This window comes from Mesoplodon mirus, assembly GCF_964341445.2.
Source record: "Mesoplodon mirus genome assembly, contig: HAP1_SCAFFOLD_3311, whole genome shotgun sequence".
NCBI classification, from domain to species: domain Eukaryota; kingdom Metazoa; phylum Chordata; class Mammalia; order Artiodactyla; family Ziphiidae; genus Mesoplodon; species Mesoplodon mirus.
Window position 1 is genome coordinate 19,858 of NW_028294042.1, and position 12,088 is coordinate 31,945.

General features: G+C 37.9%; 1 protein-coding gene across 3 annotated transcripts; it reads left to right on the forward strand.

Annotated features, from left to right (window-relative positions):
• The first annotated feature begins 6,129 nt into the window (after positions 1-6,129).
• LOC309798411 (protein quaking-B-like) lies at positions 6,130-8,423 on the forward strand. 3 transcript variants are annotated; one of them, XM_082646602.1, is made up of 6 exons: positions 6,130-6,576; positions 6,827-7,036; positions 7,314-7,399; positions 7,563-7,675; positions 7,747-7,847; positions 8,046-8,423. In XM_082646602.1, exons 4-6 carry the CDS (start codon positions 7,607-7,609, stop codon positions 8,185-8,187), a joined length of 312 nt encoding a protein of 103 aa, XP_082502728.1. In that variant the 5' UTR covers positions 6,130-6,576; positions 6,827-7,036; positions 7,314-7,399; positions 7,563-7,606; the 3' UTR covers positions 8,188-8,423. The 3 variants fall into 3 exon arrangements, with proteins under 3 accessions (XP_082502728.1, XP_082502727.1, XP_082502729.1); XM_082646601.1 differs by lacking the exons at positions 7,747-7,847; positions 8,046-8,423 and having other exon boundaries at positions 7,563-7,734; XM_082646603.1 differs by lacking the exons at positions 6,130-6,576; positions 6,827-7,036 and having other exon boundaries at positions 7,054-7,399.
• Positions 8,424-12,088: the final 3,665 nt, after the last annotated feature.

Consider the following 12,088-nt stretch of genomic DNA (forward strand, 5'->3'; position numbering starts at 1 on the left):
TCCTCATCCATAGAAGGGAGGTAGTCGCGTGTGGCTTCAGACCCTATTTGAGAATCTTAATCTTTAGGGTGTTGCTGCCTTACGTGTGTAATGCACACACTGATCTATCTTCTTGGTGTTCTCCTTTGATCTTGTCTTGATTCTCTTAATATCCACTTAATTGTTCTTCTCGTCCACGACGTCCTCTTTTTTTCACTATATGACCGATACATCTTCAGAAAACGTCGCTCAAGTGCTCTGTGTATTATGCGTAACTTCTTCGATATGGCCGAAGTATCAGCTCACTTTTTTGCTGCACAGCATAGATTTGGAAGAACTGTTGCATCAAGTGAGTGAGCGGGTAGCGCGGGATCAGCAAAATGATCAACGGCCAGAACGTGGTCCATTTTGCTCGCTGTTTTCTACTGAGTTCTTCTCATAATTCGTTATCTATACTCAGTGAACCTGAAAATTTCAAGAATGCGTAGCATGTGGTATTCACAACTGGTTATCCAACTAAGATAATTTGTTCTTGTTTACATTAGATCTTCATGAATTAGATTGTCTTCTGACTAATCCTAAGTACAAGCTTTCCACTGCTCTATTGAGTTGGTAAGCGCTGTTTCTACTTCTGCAGTGCTGCTTGAAAATAGAAGAATGTCTCTAGGGAAAAGTAAGTTGGAGAGGTTAACGTCAGTTAACAGGTATCCATCCCTTTGTTGTTCCAGACGAGTAGCTGCTATTGTAATGCAGCTTTGGTGATATTGTGTCGCCCCTCTTGTATTCCTTTGACAGTTAGAGCAGTGAGAGTTTGTTAACAAAGTTATGTCGTCGTTTCAAAATGGACTAATGCAATCTGGAATAGCTTTTATGTTGAACGCATTCATATCTTGAGCAATCAAAACAGACATGATGGGATTAGTTGTGAGGACGAGTCATGGAAGTAAGTAATTTATACGTGAAACAATATATTACTCATTGATTTTATTGTACGTATAGAATTAGTTAATGTGGAAAATCGTCTCAATGCTGTTCTCCTATCGATCAATATTTATAAAAAGTGAACGATTCAATTTTAGTGCAACAACAAGCCATAGGCTAGCTATAAAAAGATAAAGGATGAAGTAGCCGGCGTTGATCAATTCCTGAGGGATGCGTCCTGCATTCGACTTCATTTGACATCGTAGAGGTGATTGAATGCATATGTGGCCTATACAATGACTTGCCGTGGCCAGCCAATGTGCCAAGTCAGTGTTTTATCCTCCCAGACAATTCTGGTACCAATTTGCCGACCGCGGAGGGATGGAAGGCTTGGTGAGCCCGGGCGCGGGATCGAATTCAGCGTGCATTGCAAGGCAACCTCTAACCACTGCGCTACACGCGCCCCAGGCTAGCTATAAAAGAGAAAATATACAGTTAATTTATTACTTTTTTTCCACAACTATTTTCACACCTAGTTACATTTACTTGTCTCCCTTCTTTTCAACTACTGTTCCCACTAACTTACTTCGTTAGTCTTGCTCGAGAATTCTTACCACTTCCATTTATTTCCTTACTTTTGTTTAGAAACTGTTCGCTGCCACCAGTTAACGGTATCTAGTAATTAGTCCGCAGTAACCACTTCCAACAGAAACCTCAATAATATAATAGCCCTCACTTTTATTTGATTACGGTCCGTTAAATCCGTGATACTTTAGGATAAACTCGTTATCTATTTAAAAAAATTGTATACTACTAGTTTTAAAAGACTTAGTTGGAATCAAAGAAAGCTCTTAGTATGGTGCTTTGTGAGACCGTTACATGGGCAGTCGTTAGTCTAGCTTGAAATAGTGTTAGATTCGCGGCCTTGAGATTTTATTCCCATTTAGTTTACGTGTGAAAATGTTATCGGGCTGATTTTCAGCTTAGATAACCCTTTTGGGCGAAATAATAACCTATTCCGCATCGCAGTTCGACATTAAAGAACGCCTCCAAACCACAATAAGGTGGCAACAAATCATAGGGGCGATTGAATGTCCCCCAGTAGTATTTATAGCTGTACGTTAGAACCTTGATATTAGTAAAACGCGTGTTCAACTGTTTAACATCAATTTTAATGACGTTTTAGTAGTTCAGATTGTTGGACACTAGTTATGCTAGGTAATATCTCATGGCCATTTCTTTTCGAGACAGCACTTTGATGTGTTTATAAATCTTTATCCTCAATGCTCAGTACAAATTTTGATATAATTAAAGCACGGGTAGCCCAGTGGTACGAATGCCTAGTATACTCACACTCTTCTCTCTCCATCACGCATTTAACTATATTATTGATAATATAGAATATAAATAAAAGGCAAAACGGTTTAATGTGATTGGTCCATTAGGGACGTGTCATGCATTGGGCTGTATTAGTATCATCGTAGCAGTGATTGAATGCATATATGGCTTATAAATTTATTTAGCAGTGCTACTGTTATTTAATGATTTCGGTTTTCTCTTTTACAAGATCTGACACTACAGTGTGCGGATGCCACCACTTCTTCCATTGCATTAAATTCATAATATCTTTCATCATGAAGGCTAGCAGATTTTGCGTATGAGTTCAGCTGTTACTCGAACATTTTTGGGTTTTCTATATAAATCTCGTGGGCTGGTAGAGTCAGTTCTTCCTGGAATCCAAGAATAGCCGTGCTAGCGTGTTCCATAATCTTCATAACAGGCACTTACCAGTCCTCGTGCTTCGAAGTAAGCTTTTCTCAGATGAGTCTAGTATCAACATCGCGACACTGGAGAAAAGTTAGCTTGGTTGGTACGAAGCGTGATGGAGAGAAAAGAGTGTGAGTATACTGACCGGCAGTCGTACCACTGCGCTACCCGAGCTTCAGAATAGCTTCAGAATTCTATCAGAATTTGTAGTGAGCATTGAGGGTAAAGATTTATAAATACCTCAAAGTGCTGTCTCAAAAAGAAATGGCCATGAGATATTACCTAGCATAACTAGTGTCAAACTGTTGTGGGGAAATCAGTTTTTGATTTCTTTTGCTTCGTCGTATTATCCGACGAAAATTCTATACATTATTTTCAATAATATTCCACTAAGCCTCTCATCCCTATGAGATCGGAAATTGCTACCGGTCTCTTCCGGGACCTACTAGCCCCCCTCAATCCGCAAAACTGGCAACTACCTGTGAAGGAGAAATGGGAACGCCCTAGTACAGTTATCCCAGGATTTGAGGGAGAATCGGCTCCGCCAGCATTTTAACAACGTTTATAAAAAGACCGAAAAATCCTCATGCAGCTGCCGAAGTCGTACGAAAAAATTCAAACGCCTTACTGGATAACGGATGAAAGAAAAGCGAATTCAATGGAAGTGCTGGGATCCGCTTATTGTGATACATATAGTGCCGTTTTGTTCCGTGGCATTACCTGACGTCAATTCCTATATATTATTTTTAATAATATGCTTCGTGGGAACTCAGCACTTTTTGTATTGGATTAGTATCAAAGCATCCATCTTTCAAGAAGTTCTTCGAATCTGTGCGGATTTAATATAGTAATGCAATTCATGTGTGATTTTGGGCCATGCAAATGAAATTTAGCCATTTTAACTTAGATTAACTTAGACGTGCTGACGTTTTAGAAATATCTAAATGTATTGCATGGTACGATTTTTATTTCAATTACTTCAATTATGTAAGCACGCAAATTTCTAACTGTCTGATTGGATGATGATATGAATGCGAAAGCGATGCGGTTGTTGGAATTTACAGCTGCAGGAATGCTATTTAAGATAATTGCAAACTTCTTCTTTAAGCAAACACGAGGTTGTTCAAATATTATTTATTTATCACATGTTGGCTAACGTTTCTGCGGTTTGGCTTTCTTCATCGCCTGGAAAGGTCACATTGACAACGATTTACTAAGCCAAACACCGCAAAATTGGAACAAATTGCGTCTCAATAAACCAAAATGTCGCTTCTTGCAAGAATTACGCGATATCCGTGATCTAAAGACTCGTCATATTGATGATCTCACCAATAACCGGATGGAGACGGTTTGTTACGAAAATCGATAAAATTTTTAACATTCCAGTGTATACAAGTTTTATGTGTGGTGAAACTACTAGCTCTATGCAATGTCACATAAGGGAGAGGAAGTTTCTTGGGAATTTGATTGATGTGGATGGGATCCGAATGTGTGTTTGTTTTCAGATTGTAGCCTGAGTGCACCTGAGAAGCCAAGTTTATTGTTTATATGTAACAATTATTAAGACCTCGTGTTGTTACCTCCATGTCTACAGGCCTATTCCATTATAAGAGTTGAACATTACCTAATGATTTTCCTTCATTGAAAACGTTCACAATAGCTAATATGTGATACGCACGTAACTTTCATTTATCAAAATAAACAGAGGCAAACGTTTTTCATTCTATGTGACGTTGTTCTGTGCCCGAATCCGTGCTCACGTCCCAAAACTCAACCCCATCAGAATTCCTCCGACATGTGGACACCCTCTGCCTCTTTCTTCTCCTGTTCATGTTCCTCACTAGGGGTGGCCCCAATCTCTGCAGCAGTACAACGCGAGCCCGACCCTTGATGGGTCCGAGCAAGCCGGCGATCCCACCCGGTTTCAAAAATCCGATAACCTTGACGAGATTCATTCGAACCTCCACCGAAGGTTAATTCGATAAGAAAAGAAACTAGACTTCGATCTTTGCCAAAAGCCCGAGAAGCGATGCCAACACCCGTCGACGTCCATTGTCATACATCGCCTGCTTCGTATCCGCCGCAAGTGTTCAAATGAGCGTTCTGTTGGAGAAAACGCAGACTGGTGCCGATTCCGCTCCATACCATAAAAACTAAGGTGATGTTCTAAACGAAGCCTACCACATGAAATCCTGTATTGAAAACCGTACGACGTAGGCTAAGAACATTGAAGAGGAACATCATCGGACTCGCCAAGACGAGAAGATATATCCCATTCAACATTGTCGGTGACACCGTAGATTAACAATTCCTCGAAATATATGGCAGTAGACGAGTTGGCAGAGTTTAAGAACCTTGTCAAACGAGTTTTTCCATTAACATCGATTCCTTTGAACAAATAACAACTCGAATTGGACGCTTACTGTTGAAGAGAAGTGAACAAATACCGGCTTTAAAATATTCATCGCCTTCCTCCAACGTAAAACTGTAACGGAAAGGAGGGCTATATGGGTTTATAGAACTTTTACTGGATAAGGAGTACCTTCTCAAAGGTCATCGCTGACGTCTTCAACGACGGGACTGAACCTAGCAGAATGCCCGATGAACTTCATCTGACCCACATAGTAGGAGGGAAACGAACTGGGTGAACGCCTGTATGACTTTATTCCCAATAAAAATGAAACTTTATCGAAGAAAGAGAGATTTATATCATTTTATATCATACGACCTGAAAGAAACCATCAAAGAGAATATGACATTAACATAATAATGCCAGCGCAACAATCCATCACAAAGTACTCCTACAGAATTTCTATACTTTTCTCTTGTGGAAACGCGATACTGCCAGTGTAGTATTTATTCAAAACTGGTTGACGTTTCACTGGTACCGCCTTTTTTTCATAGGCTGGAAAGGTCAAAATGACTACTCTGCCTAACATTTCAACAATTCCAATTGGAAGAGCTCTAAGTCTAGACCCAAAAAACAGTTTCATCAGAAACAACTTCTTCAAGCACTCACCGTTTCTCTGATTATATCTTACATTTAACGATGAACGCCGACCGATTAAATTTTAAAAACGGATTAGAGTGAGTAGTGTTAATAGTAGATACCTGTATCACACTTTACTCCTATGAAATCCACTTCGTATGTCGATGTTATGAATGAATAGTCAACTATGATAGCTATTGCCATTTAGTTAAAGTTGTTCATTCTTACATCTCATCGCGGCTTATACGGTTGTGAGTAATCCAGCATTCTTCGCTCCTGAATTCATGGACAATAGAAACTAAATGACGATGTCATTTTATGCAGAAGAAAGTAGGTTTGCCTAACTTTATATCTGACAAAACGCCATCGTAATCTGGAAGTATTATAGAATTAAAGCTTTGTTTGTTAGTTGTTTCGTTAGGGAAAACAGAACTAATGGCTATTTCTTGAAACAGTTATAATCATAGTAACTTAACGAGTTGACCACTTGATCTTTGGTCCATGAAAATATCTAACTAAAGCGTTATTACGAATGTCTCCTTATAATTCTGAAAAAGTGCTATCGTGTGTTAATTATTATGACAAATCGAATTCGTACTTTATATGGACGAATTGTAGAATGAAAAATGAATGTATTTTTCAATTGAATAATGTAGTCATCGACCTAAACGTGCTTAAAATACTCTAAACTCATGAGAGAATACATACTATCGAAACTTCAATGTAACGATACACGAAAAATAGATTAGGATCCAGGAAAGGATAAAGTATATATCATGAAAATGTGGCAGCAAATCTACCACTTTAAAATGTTTAAAATTAAATTTTTCGGACGAGGTCTCTCTCCGAATTGATAAACGAAGCGCGTCAGATATCAGTGTTACAACGAGCAGATCCTAAATTTTCTCTCCAATTCTGAGGTATGAATCTTTACCATTGAATTCAATTTATATGTGCTATTGAAAACCGTTCGTTACTATGACGTAAGTCGCTGTTTGTAATAGAACATCTTTAATGTCGCTTATGAAAGCGGAACGTTAACAACTTCCAAGTGAAAAAACTAATACGATTCTCAACCATCAAAACTCCTTTTTTATGACAACTGCCGTTTCCTTATGCGTTCCGCCGCCTTGAAATAAGAATGTAATCGAACAGAGGTTTCTGTTTCAGATGCTTGTAATGGAAGAGATCTTTCGTATATGCAGAAAGTTTAATCCATCATGTGCAATTTCTCAATCGATAGCAAATACGAATGATGATGAGGATAGCAAAGTAACGGCACCGACAAATGCAGATGCACAGAAACTTTCGGAAGCTCTTGTGGAAAACATGAATCGGGCTCTGCACTGTATCACAAACGCTAAGCGCTCATCACCTGAAGTAATTCATTTTTGTTTACTTTATTTATATTAACTCCTATACCAGTATGTCTGAAAGCTTGCACCAATTTTAGTAATTTACAATCTCTATTTAATTCGAAAATGCAGATTGTATGAAGATTTCGATTGTAATTAGATTCTCAGCAAATGCTTGAAAATCGCTATACAATAGAAAACGAGATAGTTAACATTTGCTATAACAACGACTACCACATTTGTTTCTTAGAAATACAAAAACAATGAAAACGCAACTCTTCGAAAGCCAACATAATTTTCAGGCAATGACGAAAAATGCACATCAGCACACTTTCACACTAAATGAAAAGGTTCACATTCCAAAGTCACACGGTCGTATAATCAAAGGGTACTGTTTCTGTGTAAAAGAAAGAACCTGTCTATTATGTTTTTATACAAAGCACAATACCATTCGAAAAGGCACATTGTGGTGAAAATTTGCTACCGTTCTTAAAAACTATCACAGAATCAGGGAAATTCATCATTTACTATTTTACACGAACAAATTCCAGTTTAAAGTGCAACTTAATTGGTCGCATTATCGGCCCCGGCAGGAATGAGTGTGAGACAACTTGAATCAGACACCGGATGTCAAATCCTGGTTCGCGGAAAAGGAAGTATCAAAGTATGTATGTGGCCACCTAGGTTTCCCACTTTACCAACTTAACTTGAGAGCTATTTTTACCGTTCACACAGGACCCTAGTAGGGAGCAGCGACTTCGCCGAAGACCAGGTTATGAGCACCTTGAAGAACCATTACACGTCCTCGTCACCGCTGTGGACCACAATCATAATGTGTTCGTCCTTTTACCTTATAATATGAGACTCGTTTGTTTATATTAACCGCTTAAGTCATTTTAACCGACTAAAATGCTTTTTTGTCAGTTCCTCTAAAGAATCCCATTTTCGTGTTTGCTCAGTTTAGAGATCAAAGAAAGAAACTAAACTGCTCCAAATATCATCTCATTTCAAAAATTTCACTAATTTTAATACAGATGTCAACAGAAACTTCGACGAGGCGTTGAAAGAATTCGCCATCTCCTGAAACCTGCTTACGACGACTATAAACGAGGCCAGTTGATACAGCTTGCAATTATCAACGGGACCTACCGCGAAGGTAAAAGAAAAAGGACGTAAACCATAGCCCCAACAACAGTGTGCGACTTTATTTATATAGGGTTAATAAAAAATTGAGCTGAGATGTTTTACGTTCATATTACGCAAATACCCGAAAGATAACAACGGGCAATCAGTTACACATTTCAAATTCACATTATTAAAAAAAAACACTTGAACTTATGTGTACAACTTTGTCAATTCTTTTCCAACTGCAGCTGCTGCAAGGATACCCAGTTCCGTGGATAACAAGTTGATATACTAACGGTATTATATTACACTCATAAATCAAGAGAATGAAATACTTTTCGTGGCAACTGCTGCTTTTTCATAAGGAACTAACAATGTTCTATTGAATTCCAATTCAATATAATATACAAAAACCATTACAGTGGAAACGAAAGCTAGAACGGATAATAAAACAGAGGCTACTTTCTGATAGACCGTTGCTGTTTGAATGGTAGATCATCGTTTGACATCTAAATCATTCAAAGGACAATTAAGAGATAACCTAAAGAGCTTCGTAATCCATGGAGCTGCAGATTTTTGTGCATATGCTCTCTTCAACAAGTGATCACATATCACATGGTTTATTTTTACTAAGTTTTTGGTGATGGTCGATTACGAATGGTTGACTAGATTAGATATGAGAGGTAGAGCACTTTTGCTTTATTGGATCGCCATCAGGCTCGAAGATTTGCAAATCCATAAGGCACACTTTTAACTATAGTTCAGCTTCGGCAGTGCAATAGATAGAATGCTGTGATTGATCAGATATTAAAACTTGTCCAAGTGAGGCTTCGGGCACTGAAATGATGTCTTGTTGCGTATTTGCTTGTAGTTAGTGATATTCCGTATTGATTTTTTGCTCATTTTTTATAAGGTGCAGATGTGGTTAAGTTCCTTCTAACCATTACACTTGTTTGACAACCTCACCACGACAGGGCCATTTTTTTGGTTTTGTGCCGAGTAACTTACACAGATAGAAAGTATAGATAGTGAGATGGTACGGGCGCAGTAATTCCTCACTGGACCAGCATTAAACGAAAAAGGGTAAAGCTTTCGGTGTTGATTCATCTCTGCCTGATTCATAATGCATTAAACTCTATTGAACATGGATGAGGTTATTGAATGCATATTTGGCATAGACAATGACGGTGTCTTCGTTATATCAGGTCAGTGATTTTCTTCTTTCGGAGAAGACTGATATCGTTGTGGAGTGACGGAATGTTTAGTTTCGTTGGCTTTCAAGGCGAAACACTTTCTATTGCAAGGCACCTCTAAACACTGCGCTACACGTGCACATCACCTTGCTTTACCTAGTGAAAAGATCTCTAAAGCAGGTAAAGAATAGCAGATTACATCATGAGGCTATGTTAACACAATGTAATGGCTGAAACACTCTGGAAAAGATTTAGATATTGCAAATCTATCGATAGAAGTCGAAACAGAGCTGAGAGCTGGAACTGGCAATACGAGTAGTTTTTCGATGGTGTCGCTTATTTGTTAATTGTTCGTTTCGGCTAATCTTAAACGAATAACAATTACTCCGTTTCACTTTACTAGAAACTTTAACAGCTGCTTTCAAACATTGATGAATACGTTAACAAATTCGTGCTTGCAGAATGTAAGAGAAAAAGTTTTAAAAAATGTTTTTGAATCAATAATACAAGATAAATAAATCAAGTCAATCGTTTACTAATGCACAAAAATGGTAGAAGAAAATTTTAGATTTAATTTACACTTCTATTAAAGTTTCTGTGCCATTTACCACAAGAGTAATTATTCTCGACACTATCCTTTATCTCTAGTCAGCCGTCACAACTGTTATGACTGATCCTTCAGCATATTATCAAATTTTTGGTATGATTTAGAATTTTGAGTGTTTTCTTTAATAGTTTATGTTCAGTGTTCTACTTTATCACCAAAGCGTAATTATCGAACACATCACACATTCCTTGGTATTATTATAGAAGTTATCTGAAGCGGAATATTTTTAGAAGCAAAACATAGTTTTAAAAAAGTGATTTTAGAAGAAATGTAGTTGTATCGTTTATTGCAGTTTACCTCAGTGATGAAAACTATTACTGGTTTAATCGAAATATAACTGCTAAGACAGTTAGCAGTTATATTTCGATTAGTAATAATAACACTACCGATAAAAAGAAATAGACAGTTAATAATTAAAGTTGATATAATTGTTATTGCTTTGCCAATAAATAATCAAAGGGCTTTGTTTTCAACGTTATGATTGTTATACATGTTTTGTGCTAAAAATCCTTTCATTGCATTCATCATTTTAAGCTCTATTTCTTGTTTAACTATTCCCCGTGTGACAATTTGTTCAATTCCCTTTATGAGTTCGAGTTGGTCATAACTATCAATGACCGCAATTTGAAGCAAGGGGGAACGTTTCCCAGGTCGCATAGAGCAGATAGTAGGAGAAGCTTTCTATTACAGTTAGGATTCTTGATCAAGAAAACTGTTATATAAGAAAAAAATCGCTTCCCAACAACAACGACAGGGATCGAGGTTGACCCCTAAAAAACTATTCGAGATACTGTAGAAAAAATCCACGCTCACCAATTGACTGTCGTTGGACGTTTGCAGAACACCTGAAAGGAGGAAGAGTTCAAAAACAGTCTGAACGGTTTCAACAAAGTGCACGTCATTTCGAAACCTAGTCCTTTTTTTGCTAAACAAAATGAATGACTTATCGAATCTAGTCGTGAAAATAGTAAATCCTATACGACAATCGGTGACAGGGGTTGTTCCGAAATGAGACTCCTTGACTATTCCCAAAATTTTATCTTCACCGAAATTTTATCTCCACCCTTTTGCTTTATTCTTAGCTAGGACTGGAAGACAGATGGAAGAAACGGCGTTCTGTTGGAGTTAGATTTTCTTGCATGTTGAGGTGATTGATTATTTGTATTAGAACTTGCAGTTAGATTTTCTTGCATGTTGAGGTGATTGATTACTTGTATTAGAACTTGCTTCACTTACAGATTCTTGAAACCATATTTAAGCTTTCCTGTTTTTTTTTCACTTTTCTACTTTTGTTGTATCTTTTTGTTTATGAATCATACGAGAGCAAATTACAGGTCAGCCATTATTCTTCTGTTATTCCCAGTTTGCCTTGGTTAACAAGTGTCTTTTAGATATCGATAATCACAAGACTGGATAATTGTTGAATATGATCCAACAATAGCATTGTCGTCATTTGCAACGAAATTGAGCGTGAATCTTGCAGATGATAAAATTCTATAAAGCTGTCAATTTCTCGCTTGATTAGCCAGCGGTAGATTACAATAATATATTTTTATTGCTATAACCGTTAACCGCCCTGATTTTTTTCGACATCATACTCGCATATCATTCATCTCCACCTTTCGTCAAAACAATTACAACTGTGCATTTATTTAATTATTTATTTGAACTGGTGGATTTCTTCATGAAACACTTCATCAGTCTAAGAGTTCTAGTTGTAGAGTCATTATGGAAGATGTCAGAAACCTACGATCTCTATTCACTGAGGATTTTTCTCACTATGGATCTAGGTGTATGTACGTTTATGTACGTTACGTGTACTACCCCACGGATATCCACTCACTGAGGGTTTTCCTCACTGAAAGATCTTTAGCCAGTTAGTCGCGAGGCTAGGTGGCGCGTCCCCAGGTAGCAGATAGGGGGTCAAACCCGGACCAAAAGCGACCTTGTGATTCCCAGATACGCAGGTGGATCAAGGGGACGGACTCCCTTTTTACGCTGCACTGACTCGGCACATACTTTTTGTTTCTGCATAGATATGTTGTGCATGCCTGCATCGATATGCTCTCTTACAGTGCAGATTGTATTTTACAAGTCAGTTCGGCCAAAGCCCAGGAATCTTTGACTAGGAAGTAAGTGAGAGGCGGTTAGG

Coding starts and splice junctions, on each gene's coding strand:
- LOC309798411 (XM_082646601.1), top strand. CDS start 6,827: ATGCTTGTAATGGAAGAGATCTTTCGTATATGCAGAAAGTTTAATCCA. Junction 7,037..7,313: donor CTAAGCGCTCATCACCTGAA/GTAATTCATTTT, acceptor CATAATTTTCAG/GCAATGACGAAAAATGCACA. Junction 7,400..7,562: donor CACGGTCGTATAATCAAAGG/GTACTGTTTCTG, acceptor AACAAATTCCAG/TTTAAAGTGCAACTTAATTG.